We start from the raw sequence: 18,986 nt of genomic DNA on the forward strand, positions 1-18,986 counted from the left end.
CAAGTGTGCAGTGTTGGTGTTCATCATCTGTATTTGCAATAAACAGGAGCATTAAATTTGGATCTATACTAGTAAAATTACTTGAAAATATTTATGCTAACTCCTAGCATTTAGATAAAATGGTTTTACTTGAACTAGTCATGTGCAAATACAACAAGCGTACAGAAATTGATTTTTGCATAAACTCCTGGTTTTGTTTAGACTAATTCAGCAACATATTCTACAATAAATAAGGTCAAAACCAATTATCACTGTTACTTCAGTGAATTAACACTTCTGTGTTCTCTGGATAAGAAAGCTGTGTTTAACACCGAACTTCATTTCCTGTGAAATTTCTTTTCAAGAGAAAAAAAAAAACATTTTAAGGAGTAATGGGCTAGATGTCTTTTTAATTATGTTTTATTCCTAATGCACATTACTGGCTGTTCTTACCCAAATACCATTTTTATTAAGTTATTGCCATATATATATATATATATTGCAATAGAAAGTAAAAGTATAGCTCATAACAAATTTTTGTTCTGTGCCTACATTTTTTGAATAATATAGTGTTAGGATTTTTTAATTTGTTCATCATTATGGGTTCATTGCAAAAGGGTGCTTTAAATTTGCAGATGTTTTGAGATTCATTTTAGCTATTCAATTGTTGAACTGAAAAACAAAATAGGAACATTCTCTCAGATCAGAAGAAATATTGGTGCTTTGGAATATACCATACTTCTACAATGATGGAATTTTTGTCTTTGAAGCAAATTTTTCTGGCTCACAGAGAGAGAGATTTAATAATATTTGAGGTATTATGTCTTCTGCTTCCCTATGATTTAGTAGATCCCATAGAAGAAAGGAACTGCAAAAACTCATTGCGTTTTGGATAATGTATAAGTCAAGCACTGAATATTTACGCTGCAAGTTAATTAAAAATATCTGAGTTAGCTTTAACTACTTTAGATGAAAAAAAGTTGAGTTCAACACATAGTTTACATGACCTAATCCACAGCAATCTCCAGCAGGAAAGGTGACTTCTTCTAACTAAACAAGACATTTTGGATATCTTTATACTCCACAGTGGACCCACTTTGAGCATTTGACTAGTAAATTTTTCTGAGGTCATGTGTTACTTGGTGAGACACCTTTAATTTCAATTGATTTCACTGACAGCAACTAGAAAGTAGGTAAATGATGATAGCACTGGTAGCAAGAGTTGCTGAAGAGACAAAATACACAAGGAAGCAGTTTGATACAGTGATGGATAGAGTGAAAGAAATTGGCTAAACAAAAAGATGCAGAAGAGTTTATAATTGACAACTGCTCCCTCAGAACCTGAATCTGAAAGACACGATCCGTGGTCATTTCTCTTGGCTGACACCAAATAACTGGGGAGTCCCTGGCAGAAATAGTTAATAATGCTTGTAGAAAGACAAGAGGCTGTGGCAGCTCTTAGGTCTCCAGTTTCTTAATCAATTCGGAGATTCATATACTCTGGAGATTTAAGCCCATGTAGCTGGGCTTTCACTAGTGCTAGATGGTGGTATTTTTATTGATCTCCTCTTTTTAATATAATTTATAATTCAAGTCATTCAATTAAGATATTAAGAGAAGTTTGGCTCAACTTTACTTGACTTTTTGTTACTGCATTATGAAATTTTAATCATCTTCGCACATATGCCTTGGTGTTCTGTTTCATTTGATGAAGAGAATGGAGAATGAATCATAAGTATAGTGCAAAAATAGCTTTTGTCTGTTAAAACTTCTGTGTCTTTTTTTATTGGTGCTGAAAGGTGTTTAGTGAGCAAGACAGGTAATTACAATAAGAAAAAAGAGAAAACTAATGGTAAACAAATGCATGTTTTTAAGTGGAAAAATTGTCTTTGCTTTTGAATCAAAGCTCCTAAGTAGTGCAATGCATTAGACTAGTAGTTTATTCAATTTAGATTTATTGTTTAGCTGGACAGGATTGCATATTCCTCATGTTCAGGAAAAGGATGCAGCCCCAGAGGTTCTGGGTAGTCTTAGTTGAAACTGGAGTAAACTGAAGCTGTACTTTGAACAAATGAAATGGTATCTAGATAAAGAACAGTATCATGTTGGGAAGCTAGGCCTGTTGAACACGAACAGTTTAACCTTTTTTTGGCTCACTTGCCATGCATCTACTATCTGATGTCAGTATTACTGCTCCCTAGACTCACACTGAGACATGAAGTCATGCTGGCAGAGTTTGTAAAACATGTAGCTCTCCCTTCAAAGCTCTTGATGAACACTTGAGCGATACTGTTAAGAGCTTTTCAGAAATCCATCTGGGCTGCATGGACTGGATCACCTTTGCCTTTTGCAACCCTAACCACTGGCATTAGTAATTCAGATTTTTCACAGACTACTTCGTAGCTGGGATCATTGAATCACAAAACGTGTTAGAGGGGAATTCTTGCAGGCATTTGGCCAAGCTCCTTTATTCATGTTCCAGTTGGGGTCTACCTGAATCCTTGTCTGCAAAGCTGATTTCTAGCCAGGTGAATCCCTGTATTTTTACATGGACTTACTCTGTCCCAAGTGCAAGACTTTACATTTGTCTTGGTAGAATTTCACAGTTTGTCAGCCCATTCGTTCTGTGTATAAAGTTCCCTCTGAAGGGCAATCTTGTAGAAATCTGCTTCTTGATCCTGTGAATTTGGTGACAGCTGCAAGATTTCTGAGGGTCCGTTCTGTCTTGTCATCCAAGTCCTTAACGAAAATGTTAAACAGTATTGAAACCACTTGTAGTAAGCTGACCTTTAGTCTGTGAAATGCTGACCCTTTGAGCCTGAAGGCAGGGTAAGATACTTGCAGTTCGCTCGTGCTATCCACACCTCCCTACCTGGGGTTCAGCAGTGCTCTGAGTGACTGAACCAAAGCCTGGTTAGAGTAAATGATGTTCTCTACTGTTCTATTAACCATATTGCTCATCATTTCATAATAGAAACCAGTTCAGGCTTAAATTCATGTGTATAGTCTGCTAAGTATTCCCCACACTTAAATACATACACTTAAATAAATACAGCTTTTTCACTTCTCTGGGAAGTCCTCTGATGTTTAACATTGTGTATCTGTCTTTACAGCTTGCAAATTTGTTAACATTGTATTTTAAAATTTTTTTTAGAAAATTATCATTCATTCTTTACCAGTCTCTGTATTTGAATTTGCCATCATCACAGGGTGCATAATTTGAATGGATTTATTCAGAGTTCAAAAAATTACCATGTACTTTTATCATATAACACCATTCATGAATACTTATGTGTGCCACAGTTTTAATGAAAAATATTATTTTCAACTTTATGACATTCCTTTTTTGTCATTTCTAATTTCCAGTACTGGGTGAGCCTTGTGCTAGTGATGTGCCAAATATTTATGATGGGTCTTATAATGAATCACAATTAGCCTTATTTTTCATTAGATTTCCTGTGAGGATTTAGAAAATGTAGTGTATAATCCTCCCTTATGTTTATTGGTATTATAAACCTTTTGTGCATTCTTCAAACTGAAATATCTTTGTTTGAAAGTAGTCAGTCATCACGGTTTATTATTTGTATCTATCTTAAGGTTTTACAGATGTTTTAAAGAAAAGTGCTATCAGTGGTTAAGTCCATGAATATAGTTGATAATAAAATGTCAGTGTGAGGTATCTTTTAGAGTTGAATTAGTCCTGAAGGTGGGAGTGTTTCATTCTTGGCTTTTTTCAACATCACCTTTTAACCCTATTATTGTTTACCTAGAACTATATTTACTTCATGAAATTCAATTATATCTCATTCATATAGAACATAGTAAGAATAGAATATAGTAAGGGCAAAGTTAGGACAGAGACATTTGTGAAGGTTAAGAAAAGAAAGTCTCTTGTCAGTAGTTTATGCTCCCTAATCAGCAGCTTTCACAACAGCTGGAGCTTTGTACGCTCCTGAAAATTAAAAGCTGTTGAAAGTACCCAAAGTAGAAAATGAATATAGTCTGTTATTAAAAACTGTCTTTAAAACCAGGTCTTTTGTCCATAAATTGTTTTCCTCATCCATCCCAGAATTAGATCAAAAGTGAGATTAAGGATAGACAAGCTGATTTTGTAGTGGCTGAATTTTTGGCAGAATTTTAGTTTAACTTTCTCTGCTGATATGGTTTGTGGAGAATATCTGGTCTTCTGTCTTCCAGATGAGTAGCAGGGGACCTAGGGAAAATCTCCCGCTCAGAAAGATGAGAAAACTAATGCAAATGGTGATGTCCAGTGAAGGTGGGAAAAAGAGGACTTCGGGGACATATACAATCTCAGGTGAACTTCTTAGTAGACAACCAACAGTTAGATGGGAGTTGTGGAATAGCTGAAACAAGCTGCATATTTTGGTGTAAGCCCAGGGAAGTGAGTGGAATCAACTTGAGGGAAGCAAAGAAACTGACACTTCGACTGGGTGTAGAACTTGGAATCCATAATAAAACATATGTTACAGTTTGCAGGGGGTGGAGTGTCTGTGGAAATCAAGATCATTGAAATGAAATACATTGTAGAAAAGCTTTCCATTTTTTGATTTAATACAAATTCTGATTCAGTTGTCTAAATTTTGTATAGAACTTCCAAGGGGTTATTAATTTCCTATTTCACCATGGAAAATCCTGTCTTTATTTCACTTACATTTTATAATTAAGTTGTTCATAAGTAAACTTTCTATGTGTGTGAGAAGATAGACATGTACCAAAGCTTCATCCTTTAACTTTGTGCTTGTATCTTTGGATTAAATGTGTGGTCATCATAATTACTACTATTAATTTCCTCTGACAGCAGTTTTAATCTCTGTCAATAAAAAAAAAAGTGTACATTTTTCAGATTTAAAGCATAATATTCAATATTATTTTCATAGATTTGAACAACTCAAGAGTTTTTAGTTTAGGAGTCATATTATCTGAGATTTACATTTTTAAAAATCTTTTTTCTTATAAGAAAAAATATAGTCATTTTGGTGATTTGATTTGGGATTTTTCTTTTGTTGGTTGGTTGGGGTTTTTTGGTTTTTTTTTTTCTTCTTTAACGTCACCTTAGTGTAAAAACATGATGACAGGACTTTATTTTCCTTGTTCCTCCTGGAAAAATACTCCCCCCCCATTCCAAACTAAGGGATTCCTCAGATTAAAGCAGTGGAATTCTTTAGCTAACAAGCAAGCTAATGCTAGTCTGTATTCCTTTTCTTGCAGGATAATTGACTCTTCTGAGTCATTATGCTAGTGTCACCACCATAAACTGCCTCTGGCCTGGCAATACTGTGTCGATGGGTGCTAAAACAGTATTATCACTATATGCTTGCCAGGTGCTTTCTTCTTTGTGCATTTGCTGTTGACCATTTATCAGTTGCAGGATACTTGTGTTCTGACAGATTTTTTTTTATCTGATTAGGGTGGCTTTATTATAAAGCTGTGTTACTGCAATAGATCATGGATTCTTCTTCTAGAGGTCTGGATTCTGCTTGATGTTCTAATTCAGACTACATTTGGAGCTTAGACAGCAACTTTAATCTATGTGTTATGTGTCTCACTGTGTTTGTGTCCCAGCCTTGTGTGTGTACCATATTCCAACACACCCCCTTTCCTTTTGTCATTTGTCTTCAACCATTCTTCATGAAAAGTGTTACCAGCCAGAAGCATTTTTCTACATCAGGCATTTATCAGCAGACATTCAGTAGGAATTTTTATATTCTAGAAGTTGTATCTTCCCATATGTGAAGCCTGATGAGATGGCTCACCACCATAAGTCCAGATTCTGAGGGATTGTCAAGAAAAGAGTGATATGGAATAGGGGGGAAGTGAGACTAAGTTTGATTTTATAAAACTTTGTGAAACAAACTTTATTTTAAAGTTTAAATCTACACATCTGCATATGCATCGGCATGTTCTGTGCATGACTGAGAAGATAAACTGTGAAACTGCACAGTCTTGGATGGGATGGTGGGAAAGCTCCTGTTTCAGCTGAGGAAGTGTTCCAGAGATGACAGGACTTGACACTGTAGACAGCTGAATACTGTTCCAGGTCTTGTCAAAAATCTATACAGGAAAATCTAAAAAGAGCGATGTAAGAAGTGGTTTGTAGCATCTTTGCTTTATAGAGGTTTAAAAGACACGGTGACCCATGGTGGCTGGGTCCATAGCAGATGACTTCTACAGGATATACATGGAGAGACATAATCACAAATATTGTTAAGTATTTGATACACCAGTGGAAAAGTCTGAGTAGTTTCTAGTATCAATTTATATTGCCTAAAATCTACATTTGTGATCAGTGTTTTGAAAACAGATTTCTCCTTTTCTTGGAACAAACTGAAAAGTCAGTAGGAATAGAAGACAATCTGGTTAATATTTCTGTATTTAATTGTATACACTCCTATTCTGACAGCAAGTTATACTCTGGTAGTATCTTGTAAAGGGTGTATTGCTGTTTGGATTATGATCTAAATCTGAACAAAATATCTGAGATAAATTGTTGGATGAAAAATAACGTGCTCACTATCACGATCTCCCTGTTGTCCAGACTAGCATACTTACTAGAACATGACAAACATGTTTGTGTCTCCCACCTTGCCATACAGGAGATGATGTACATTTGGGAACAGACACATCTTTCCCAGAATTCAGGCAGGAAGTGGTAAGGGTGCATACCTGCAAACTCTAATGGGTTGGTGCACTAAGTTGTGCTGCCAAGCCACAAGGTAGCCATGAACCCTCCTCCCCTCACCTTACCCAGTGATGAAGCCAAGTAAGTCAGTTCCAGACGTAATGAAACCCAGCTGATGCTTACTTCAGTCTCCAGAGCTATTGCATAAATACTATATCTGAATGTATTTGAGACAGGACAAGAAGAACTTACAGGATCAGTGGACATGAGCAGTAAGGTAGAGAAACAAAAGGGGAAGTAGGACTGGGGAGAAATAAAAGATGAGAATACGAAGACATGAAATGAAAGGGTGGAGGGAGGGAAAGAAAAAAGCAAAGACTATACTGAATGCATCTGAGATTCTGTGTAGCTGGAAAAGCATCTAGAAGAAAAAGCAAAGATTTATTAACAGTTTTTAAATGGAAGTAAATCATAGGAGCTGCCAAAATACTGATTTTGAATATAACAATCTCTTGTGAGGTTGTGTACACATATAAATGTGTGCTTATTGATTTGCAGATAAACACTGAAGTCATTGGGTGTCAACCTCATGGTTTTCTTTCTATGAAGTGTCATTTTCATATATTCTTTCTTTTTTACCTGAAGAGAGATGTTTTTGAAGCTATTATTGAAAAGTAATAATTTTGTCTTATGAGAGGAACAGATGGCATGAAATGATAAGTACTTTTTAAGCATTTCCATGGGGAAAAGTATCCTGGTTTAAAGAGTTTTATCCACCTTGGTGAATTCCACTTTAGTTGAGCTATTTAGAAGCCTTGCTCAGGCTGCTCACAGCTGCAAGTACATCCCAATTTTGGAAATCTGTAGCTTAATCCGGCCTCATGATGTTTCTTCCTCACTATTCTGTGAAGTTTTTGTTGCCACTCATTACAGATTCTGGTACATCAGAGGAACATTCAGTGTTCTCTTCAGCCAAATAATCTCTTTGTAGTACTTGTTTCTGTCTATGTCATTCCAAAACTGAAAAGCAAGCTACTACATTTATAAATAACCCAAACCTCAAATGAATAAATGCAATGTTATGAATAATTTTTTGAAATAAACTCACACTGATACTTAATTGAAGAAACATAAGTAAGAAAACAAGGAAAATAAAGACTTTTTCTTCAATATTTTCTCCCTTACTAACTAAATATAATCATATTTTGAAGACAGTTATATCTGTGCAATCACATATATGCCTGTGATGCAAGATGAAAGGCATACCCATCTTAGGGCTTTAAAATTTAAAGAATACATTTACAGTGACTGTAGAAAGCAGTCATATCTTTCTTTACCTTGTCTTATCTGATCAGTTGCTATAATAGTCAGCATTTCCAGAATCTACAATAAAAATTGTTCAAATATATTTTAAAATATGTATTTTTGGTGTAGGTAATTTCTAATGCCCAGAAATATGTCCCAGAGGAGTTGGTGAAATGTACAGAAGCTGACAGCAAGCACAGAAGTATGAAATTGAAGCTTTTCAGAAACTTGGTGGTATGCATAAGCTGGTGTTAATATGATGTTATCAGCAAAACTAGAGAGGTGTTTTGGAAATGGTGCATTACATTTGGCAAAAATGAACGATGCTCCTTCTCAAGAAGAAACAGGATAGGTCATGTTAATAATGAAATGGAAAATTTCATTCAACCTAAATAACTTCCAAAATTTTTTCAATAACTATCTTTCTTACGTGCCTTTCCCCCCTCTCTTCTGCAATTTTTTCCTCTTTTGTACACCTTAAATACCTTTCTCACCACTGTTGCAAAGACTCAGCACAGCAGTTTTTGGAAGACTTGAAGTTCAGCTTTGTGCATCTAAAAATACTAACTTTGGAAAACTAAGCACTGAGATGCCATAAAAGAGTGCCGAGACAAAATTTAACATCCCATCAACGTTGCATAAATACCTGATATGCTTTCTGCTCTTATTCTTAAAAATTGACACAGTCCAATACTGCAACAGTTCTTATTAAAAACACACATGTATAGCGAGAATTATTTTTCTGTTTTAAAAGAAAACATCTAAAACTCAAGCAAAGACAGTATTTTTTAGTGACAATGTCAGTGTTGTTGTGGAGAGTCATCTTATTCTCCATGTTCTGAACAAAGGCACATACTCTCTGTTGAATTTACAATGGATATAAGTTACACATAAGTGTAACATGTTGAACACTAAATGATAAAATTTGTTGCAAGTCTATGAGGTTTTTTTTAAATTCTAATGTATCTCATTTGAAGTTCCCATGCTAATACTGCTCTGTGATCCACTAGATTGCATTATTTTTGCACAGGTCATTTTTAGCATATGCTCTCCTCTTATCTTAAAATAAAAGAAACAAAAAGAACATTTTTCATAGATTTTTAAAAAGTAACGATTGCTGCAAGAACAACTGTGTTTAAGAAAATGTATCAGAAAACGTTGAGATGCTATTGATGCACAGTCATTATTCATATGTGTCCATACAAATGGTCATTGCTGTGGGTGTGATATCACATATAAGGACAGGTGTAATTGGAATAGGTAATTTGGCATATTTTCTTAAATAGTAATGTATCATTTTATTTGAGAGAACTTATCATATCTTCTGGGCTGTTGTGGTTTCTGTTATTTTGGAAATATTTTTTTATGTACAAGTGTTTTAACTGTATCTTACTAATCTTAAGTGTAGCCTTTAAAATGGGATCTAAGTCTAAAAATGGGAATAGGTTATCTGAAAAATATTTACATTTACTCTGAGATTATTTTCTAAACACAATTTATAATTAACTATTGCAGCAACTTTATAGGCTAGAAATATATTGTTGTCTAACTTGGAATATTGAATCTATAAAAGTTGCAAGTTTATATATACACATAAACCTAGGGTACCATATCTGACTACTTTCAGATCAGCAATTCCAGTAACATGCATCAAAATAACTTTGAAATTTCCCTTAGGATTCACTGAATGGTGCATGAAATCAGTTTCAGAACATACTGAGAGGATATGTTAAGGTTGGGCAGGCAGTTTCTGTCTGCTGAGATGACTGTAGAGACAGGAGGGAGAGAGCCTTATTATTTGCCACTTCGTTTACTGTCTCTTCAAGAGACTTAAATGCATAGAAGCATTTCATGAGGAGAAAGAACTAGTCTTTCAGTCAGGATATGCAAATTTTGGATTGTTTTGCTTATGCCTAATAAATCGCCTGTGAGAAACAGGCTGTCGACATTATGGGAGTAGATTACTGATTTCCCTTGCAACAGAGGACTTTGAAGCTGTAGAGATCAGGAGTTACCTTTCTTGGCCTGGGTCTTCCCTTAGGCTGGAAAAGTTTTCAGGACAATTGAATGCAACTTCCCAGGGTTCTCAAAACAACATAGTCTGTAGGGTGAACCCTTTATCTGCACTGTTGTAAATATCCTAAACAAATATAGTAGTGATACTTTTCAAAACATGCTCAGTATTCCTGTAGTACAGATACAGGAATATAAGGCAAAAACAAATGCATATAGATTTTGTGCACATTTGTGTGAAACACAGGGTCTTGAGGAGGTGTTTGAGTCAATGGACAAAGGAAGTGAAATTCATTTAACTAAAGTAAGAATTAAATTTAAAACACATGTATAATGAGCTTGGAATTTTTTTTTTTAGCTTAATCAGTTTGTGAATTTGAAATAAACAAAAAGTGATAATTGCTAATTTTAATGATAGTTGCCATTAATAATATTTTTTTTAAAATTAAAACGTATGTAATATGTGAGCGAAGACATTCAGAGGAAATCATGTAAAAATCAGTTAAAAATATCAGAGGGGCAAAATTATTTTCAAGAGGTAATATACAATGATTATTAATTCAAGTGTATTGCCGTTGATTTACTTGTTTCATTCAAAATGTTAAAGTACCTTAAATTATGTTCCCTTTATTTACTAAATGAAATAACAGTTAAAGAAGCTTTGAGCACCCCTTTCCTGGGTGATTTCCATGTAAAATTAAGAAATATGCCTTAACACAGTAAAACCAACTGTATTGGTCCCAGGTCCAGCCATTCCAATGCTTTCTTTCAACCATGAACTTGAGTTGATGTCTGGAGAAGTGTAAGGATAGTATCATTATAATTTGTCCCAAGTGTTTCTGTAATCTGCACATGTAAGCTTCTGGAATCTACAGTAACCTTTGGAAAAGATTTTTTTCAGATATATCACTTCAAACTGCTGTCCTTCATTTTGAACCTGGCCCCTCAGTTTTTTTGATGGCTTTCTGGTGTTAGAAGAAACAATAAGCTATTGTGCTGTCGTGGAAATGCTTTCCCAGCATTTCCATGATATCCATGAATTTATTGGCTTCTGTCAAAGATCTCTGCATCATTAGGGTTTTTTTTAATAAAAATTCATGCCTATCTTTTTTTTAATATATATTTAAACTGCTCCGTACCTTGATCACTCTTGTCTTTCCTCTGAGCTTTTACCTACCTTACAGAGGACACAGAGCTGCATGTAGTATTCTATAGCCTACAAATCATGGAGCAAAATTATTTTGGGTTTTGCTTGATTTCAGATGCTTTCCAAAGAATTTCTAATCATTGATTTGAATTTTTCTCTGCTGGAGGGGACAGAGTTGATAAAACTGCTTATCATCACTCCACTGTTTCTCTCCTGACAAATGTACTTGCAGCCTATTAATCCAAAAGTCCTTCAGCTACTTCTTAACAGTCACAGTCTACAATTCTTGTTACTTCAAAGAACCATTAAGTAACATAGACTTTGCTTCAGTGGTAAGCACTTTCTAAGTACATACATCTATAAAATTTTCATAAATATAATCATCTATAATTTATTTAGTAATTTTATTTATTTCAAATTATTTGTAAGAATTTTCTTTAAAGGTATTTGCTTCTTTAGTAATTTTTGGTCCTAAAAAATCAAAGATGAAAGCTGTTTCAGTAATAAAAGAATTTGATGCTAAATTCACTGAAGCAAGAGGTCAGCTGATATATTCTACTTTATCCTTTGTACTGTTAAAACATGAAGCACTCTTAATGTTTCTAGGTATTTGAATAAAATATACTCTATTCTTGTGAGAGGAAACAGAAACCTTGGGGTGTTAGCTTCACATTTGTCTTTCAGAGAAGCTTTAAGTTCTCCCATAAAATAAAGGTTTCCTAGGACAACCAATGAATCACTCTCTATTCTTTTCATTGACTAGTACTATAAAAAAATGCAGAAATTACTGTGTTTTCTTTCATGTTTTCTGATAATTTTCTGATGTAATTGGTTTCTACAGGACTTCCTAAAAACAGGAGCTATTACAGTATTATATTTTCAACAAAAAGTGTTTTTCAAGTCTCTTGTCAGAAAAGACAAAATAAGTGATAATTATAATGTTAAGAGCTTTCAGATTTTTTGTAACAACAGTATTGCCTGAATTTTAATCCAAGCTTGGCAGCTAAAACATTAAGGAATCATGCAAAAGTTATTTATGCTTTTTCTTTTTTTTTTTTTTTTCCCCAGCTTGTTAGTGTGTGTGCTTTTAAATGGATTTTGGGAACAGAAAGACTTATTTGCTGGCATAAGATCCTAGCAACAGACACTCATGAGCCATGTTCTGTTACTTTTCATACTGAAACATTTTACTAAATATGTGAATAATATGTTTACAACAAGTTCAAAGCAGAATATACAGCAGATAATGACAAAATTAGTCATGCTAATGGTGATGTGTGCTGATTTTAAAATTGCTGTAAAAGAACAGCAAAATGACACTGATGAAAAAGCTTTTGTTGTGTCAATTCAAGGAAAGTGGGAGCAATGCCAGAAGAGTAAAAGGCACATTACCTAGCTGCCTTTCAGCTAATTCAAGCCACCCAGTAATGTTATACATTAAGTACAGAGTTCATGGACAAAAGGCTTTTTGCTTGGTTTTAAAAGTTGTTTTAATCTAAATTAGGTTTGAAAAAGGCAGACAAAATAAATACAGCCTTGATGTTGTCTTAATTTTAAAAAGCGGGTATCATTTGGTATAATGTTCATTAGTTTAGACTCAGAAGAGTTTTGTGGCTGCTTTGAATAAATACACAGAACTTATGGAAGCAAATGAGAAGGTTCAAATTGCACATTTGTTAATGGAATTAAATTAACCAAGGCAGTCTCCAGTTGAGTAAGAACTTCCTCCCTTCCTCACTTTAACAAGATAATCAATTATGAAGTGATACACAGACTACAAATACAACATCTCATACTTTTTAGCTTTTAAAACCTTTTATTCAGAGTGATATTGTGGTTTTTCTTTGCTCATCCTTAAGATGCAGTAAGGAACTTAGCCTCACTAAATTTCATGTACTTCAGTGCTTCTCTTCCAAATCAGTAGCCTGATTTGGTATTCTAAGACCACAAATGAATTTTATGATTGTGTACAGTCCCCTACAGGCTATTTTGTGCCATCAAAGGAGTTGGAGATTGGATTTTTTTCATGTATAGGAAAAGAACTGAAATAGCCCTGCTTTTACTATTTATTCTTTAACTTCTTCAGAAAGCTCAAATCCAAGTGTAACAACTCTTCCCCTAAACGTGCTAAATTTAGAGCATCAAACTGTTCCACATTATGCACATCAACCCAATGTAGTTAGGATTAAGAAAACAGAATTGTTGGTCAAAGCACTGTACAGCTGTTACTATCTTTTTTTTTCCTAGCAGAGCCCTACCGCCCCTCTCTGTTTTAAAAGTACAATGATATAATTTTATCTGTTGACTTTGAAGAATATTGATAAAGCTTAACTCATAGTAAGAATGGCAACCCAAGATGTATGACTCTTGAAAAAAACATGCTAAAATAGGGTTCCATTATTTGTTTATCTGTATTGCTGTTGTAATAGTTTTGCAACATGTCAACTTTGAAAACTCCTTTTTCCTGCCTTTCTCAATTTACTTACTACATTTTGGTCAAACTGAGAAAATTCAAGTGCTTACATTCTAATCTAATTGATCATCATTTGCAGTATTTCTTGATTCAGTTGGAGTGATGTCATGTTGCATTGGATTTCAGTAAGTTCTGAAGATATTTTGAAAGACATCAGAAAGATATTTATATTAGAAAGTACTTAGAAAATTGTAATAGAAGAACTATTCGTAATTTCATCTAATTTTACCTGAAGGATAAGCAAAAGTAGGTCTATAGAATAGATTCTAGATAACTAAAGAGAAGCAATGAAAAAAAAAGTGCTTTCATAATTTTCAGTAAAGTACTTGGGATGTTTACACATTAGAATCTGTTTAGTCAACTAAAATCCTGGGAGTTAGTAGTGATAAAATGAACAAGGACCTGGATGAAAGGGAGATGATATGGGTTCAGTGAAACAGGAAAATACCACTTTGAGAAGGAGTTATTGAAGCTCTCCAAAGACCACCTGGGAAGCAAACTTATTTAAAGATTGGAATTGGATAACCTTAAAGCCTGGCACAGTAAAAGTGATATGAAAATTAATGTTACAAAGTACAAGTTCTTATACTTGGTTAATGGTAAGAAATTATACTTCAGTATAATTACTGAGAAGTAATCTACTGGAAAGAGCAGAGTAGAAGAAGATTGTGTGAACTTGTCATTTACAGGGCAACTCTGAGAAACCAGATGAGATCTGTGTGAAAATGGCAATTGCATTCTACAGACATTTTGACCAAAGTCTTTCAGGAAAAGATATGGATTAGTTGATATATTCCACTTAATTAATCCTAAATATTGTGTACAGTTTTCTTTCACTTGTTTTCAAGAGGGATAAATTCAAGCTGGATCAAATACAGTAGTAACTTCAGTAACAAAAACAAGTTGGGAAGAGCCAGAAGAACTTGGCTCAGGACCATAAAGCAGGATGAAGGGTAGGGAAGTTTGCAGAATGGCTTCAGCAGACGGGGAATTTATCAAACCCTTTCAACCATCTAACACACATTCCTCAACCAGTGCAGGAATATCTTACATTTAAATGATTAGTTTTGATTTGGTTTACTTGTTTGGGGTTTATTGGTTGGTTGGTTGGTTTTGGTTTTGCTTTGTTGTTTAAAATCTTTGATATTTTTGAACCTCTTCAGTAAGAGTTCCTTTTTCCTGGTCAATGTTAAAGTTCTAAAATGTCTTCCCAATAGTTAATATTTACTCTGCTTTCACTCCTTTTGTCCTATTTTATAATAGCTTTATTTTATTTCCAACCAGATATTTTTACATTGTCTGTTGTCTTCATCTCTTAACTATGCTTCTAGCTTTTATTTAAACATTTGGGTTGTTTTGGTTTCGATTTTTTTGTTGTTGTTGTTTGCATTTCTCTCCTTTATCTGAAAGCGTGTATCCAGTAACTTTTATAATTAAGAACCAGGGATGCGTGTCAGATTGATACTGCATCTGGAGGAGTTACAAACAAACTCATTAATATGGTACACCATAGTAGAGGATTCACGCTTCTAAAAATAGCAAGCTGTAAAAGGTAGTGTCTGCTGGCTACTTAAAATATTACTGCTCTGTAACCAACAATACCCACATTTGCTTTTTTGCTTGGTGATGGTGTCAGTAAACAGAATTAATTTTACTTCCAAATTTTCTAAACCTTTACTCTGCTTTTTCATTTAACGTTAAATGAACAAAACGTGTGTGACTAAACTTCAAACAATTATTATTGATCTACAAATGCAACATGGAGGGAAAGCTAGGAGTCATCCTGGTCAGGAATATCTCTTAATGACATGACATCAGTATCTGTCTAAAAATTATTTGCTCTCAGAACCAGGTTTATTTCTTTCAAGGAGAAAATAAGAGATGCTAAATGCATCATTTAATTCCTGGCCAGTATTTCCGAAGGAATGTCATAGTGCCTGAACTGTGACACCAGTTCTGCTTTCTGCACCTGACAGCTTTTTGTACACACCACACCCTTCCACCCCCAGCAGTGTTTGCCTCTTTCACTGTGGTTGCAGACAGTTAATGGACAGGAATTTTCAGGGAGTTACCTGACAAAGATTCTGCACCAGGTACTGCCCTGTAAGCTTAGTGCTTTTTGGGTTGGGTGGTAACTTTTTTTCCCCCCAATAAGAAGAAAATATGTGCTATAGTTTCCTCTCAAGAAAATAAGCTATAATGTAACTTACATACCTTTTTTCCTATTAAATAATAATATAAATATATATAGTTTTATAATATATGATGGTTTTTGCATAAATATTCAGTATTTTGCAGGAAAGCAATGATTCTAGCATCTATTAGAATAGGGTTTTTCTCATAACTGCTAAGATATGTGTAACATCACTGAGTTGACTAGTTCCAGGTAGTACAACTGTTTCTTCATATTTTAAAATTCTGCATTTGGCCCTTTTGTTACAATATAGTCATGAGATAAAAATTGCAAATGGCATATCAAAAATAATTCAGAATTTTTTCAGAAATTCTTTGGGAGTTTCTCTGGCAAAACTAGTATTATCATCCTATATTATTATTATTGTTGTTGTTATTAACATCATTATCTTAATTATTTTTATGATAAGGTTATCATTACTATTAAAAGCAAGGCAGTTTGAAAAAAAACATTTGAACTCTTGGTGTCAACAAAATGATAGTCTCTCATTTTGGTTTCAGAACATCATCTTTGCTCATTTAGGAAATGTAAAGTTTTATATTTGATAGAGGCTCTATTTTCTAGTGTCATCCTCTAATTAAAATTATAAACATCTGTAAGAGTGACTGCCCTTGTTTATGTAAGCATCCATAGTAATACTGAAGTTAAGTGAAAAAAGACTGTGAAATCTTGTAGAATTTAAATTGCCTGTGTCAGTTTACCATGTGAAGGTTAGCAGTTTTCATAGACAGCCCTACACCAGCTGATTTCATTGATACCTCCTTCATGCCTTTCCTAAATTGAATAGTGACTTTGAAAAATACAGGAAATATAAATTTATAAATGAAATATCAGAATATTTATCTCACTTTTGAGATCTTCTCTTGAGTAAAGAAGCAAAATATGTGTACTATTTGTTGGCTACCAGAAGTTTTGAATCGTTCAGTAGCAGTTACATCTCAGTAAGTCTGCAAGGTAGTGTCACTGAAGAACCATCTCCTGTAGCATGGAACATGAAGTGCTTCTGAGAGTGCAGTAGATTTTTAAAAGTACAGTAAACAGCAGAAGAGTCATTAGTACATTTCCTTCATGTAAGGCATTGTGTCAGGTATTGCATCTAGTTCAAAAAGGTCGGTCTCATTTGGGCCCGTCTGGTGGGCACTATCACTTACATTTTGAGTCATAGAGTGCACTTTTTCTGAAAGAGGGAAGAATCAAGGGGCCTTTCTTTGGAACTAAGTATAAAATTATTATTCTTAATCATATTTTTAAAGGATTTAATTTAATTATTGAAAAGCTAAGCTTACTTTCCTGAGGATGCTATCATGCTTTTCTAATGCTGGGAAGGGTGGAAGGAGGAGGGGGGGAAATGTTAATTACAAAGTATTGCTTTTGTGAGGCTAAAAGGAACCTATAGAAGATCTTAACTTTGTTACAGATTCCTTCTTTCCTATAATGAAAGAGTTAATGTGTCTCTTATTTGAAAGTATTTTCATAATTAAAGGTGAATAGACGCAGGATGCCTTTTGTAGTTTACTTGAAGAATGAAAGATAAAAAACGTGGAGATTTTTCATGCTTTAGCAGCTGAGTGGAAAAATTGTTATTTGGATGATCTTCAGTTCCTATATAGTTCTTTTGTCTAATATGACAAAATCCTTACAAGTCTAGAATTTTAATAGGTTATTTTTAGTTAGGCCCACCCCAGGTGAAAAGCTAACTCTCAGCTGATCAGCCTGTAACTTAAAGCAATTACACAAGAGGGAAGAGTATGCAATGTTGTCAGTTTGATGTGTATCACTCTTTTCTAGGCAAGTGTCCAAATGAGTTCTGGACATAGAAGTGAATTAGCCTTCTGTTAATACTGGAGCTTTTTAATACATATATGAACAGAGAAAGATTCAAGGTCTGGACTCCTATCACATATGTCTAAATTTTGTAAGATTTTTTTAAAGATTGACTAATGATGAGCAGTTAGTTAGCCCGAAAAAAAATAGAATAAAAGTTCTGACTTGTCCACTGCACCTACCTTAACTGTCAGATAACTTCCGGTGTCTGATTTTGGATACACAGTCAGGTGTGCCTCTGGAATTCACTTTCGTGTTAAATGCTGCTTCTTACAGGCTGATACTTGTCAGTCAATTTAATTGAAATGTCACACTGACCTTTATATGAAATACTCTGAACTTACTGGGGTTTTTGGAAGTTCTTTTTACTTTTGTTCCAGCTAAAATACTTGAATTACCAATATACAAAAAGTTCATGCTGATTAGGTTCATGAAACTGCCTGCTAATTGATCTTACAAACAATATGTTTTTTACAGATGTAATTCAGCTGAGTCTGCCTGAAGATCAAAAAATAAGCACCACTGCAGCAACAGTGGGACAGAGTGCTGTCTTAAGTTGTGCCATCCAGGGAACCCTGAGACCTCCCATCATCTGGAAGAGGAACAATGTCATTCTGAACAGCTTGGATTTGGAAGATATCAGTGTAAGTAACAGAAAGTTCTTTTTAACAGCTTTTTATCAAAACCTCTCATAAATAATAGAAAAGTGATGCATAACAAGCAACATACTTCTGCTGTTTCAAAGAAAAGAAATGGAAATGATATGCAGCAAACTCCATCTGTTTTTATTTGCTGTGTATTTGAACCCCTGTTAAATATAGAGAAAATATGTTTCACAGACCAATCATTTAAAAAATAAATATAGCAAAAGAAGCACATGAGGACTAGATTGCAGCCCAAAATAGACTCAGCATTAGACATTCAGGATTGCACAGTCTTCAAATATTTAAAAGAAAAGAGAAATCTGGGACATGAACATTTTCATGTACAAACATCATAATAATAATCTTCTTTTATAATAGTTCAATAGAAATATATATTTTTCCAAAATAAGTATTTCATAATAAAATCATTTGTTTTGCCCATTCCTCCAAATATTCAGCAGTTATCTGGTACCTCTCAAAGAATGAAACACAGAATATTGGTATATTTTATAAATATTTTTGTCAGGAAGGCAAGTTTTTGCCACCTAACAGTGCTATGACCTAAAAATACAGAGGAAAATAGAAAAAGATAATTAGAATTACATCTTCTGGCATAACTAAAAATAGGCTTTCGTTTGTATTTTGTATGCTTCTGGGTATGCTTTCTTTGTTTTGGCCATTTTATGTTAGCAAAGTTCTAAATGTGGACAAATTGTTGCATCGGGAGTTGTGTTGTCTGTCTAGCCCAAGTGAGTCTGAAATCACCT

At 34.2% G+C, this 18,986-nt stretch overlaps 1 protein-coding gene across 2 annotated transcripts in view; it reads left to right on the top strand.

Annotated features, from left to right (window-relative positions):
- FSTL5 (follistatin like 5) overlaps positions 1-18,986 on the top strand; it is a gene marked incomplete at both ends in the record, with an annotated part of 250,145 nt that overhangs the window by 143,168 nt on the left and 87,991 nt on the right. For both annotated transcript variants that reach the window (XM_082281448.1, XM_082281449.1), the window contains one exon: positions 18,053-18,219. In XM_082281448.1, the coding sequence (XP_082137574.1) occupies positions 18,053-18,219 (167 nt within the window). The remainder of the gene's footprint in view (positions 1-18,052; positions 18,220-18,986) is intronic.

Source organism: Coloeus monedula (genome assembly GCF_965178545.1).
Source record: "Coloeus monedula genome assembly, chromosome: 5".
NCBI classification, from domain to species: domain Eukaryota; kingdom Metazoa; phylum Chordata; class Aves; order Passeriformes; family Corvidae; genus Coloeus; species Coloeus monedula.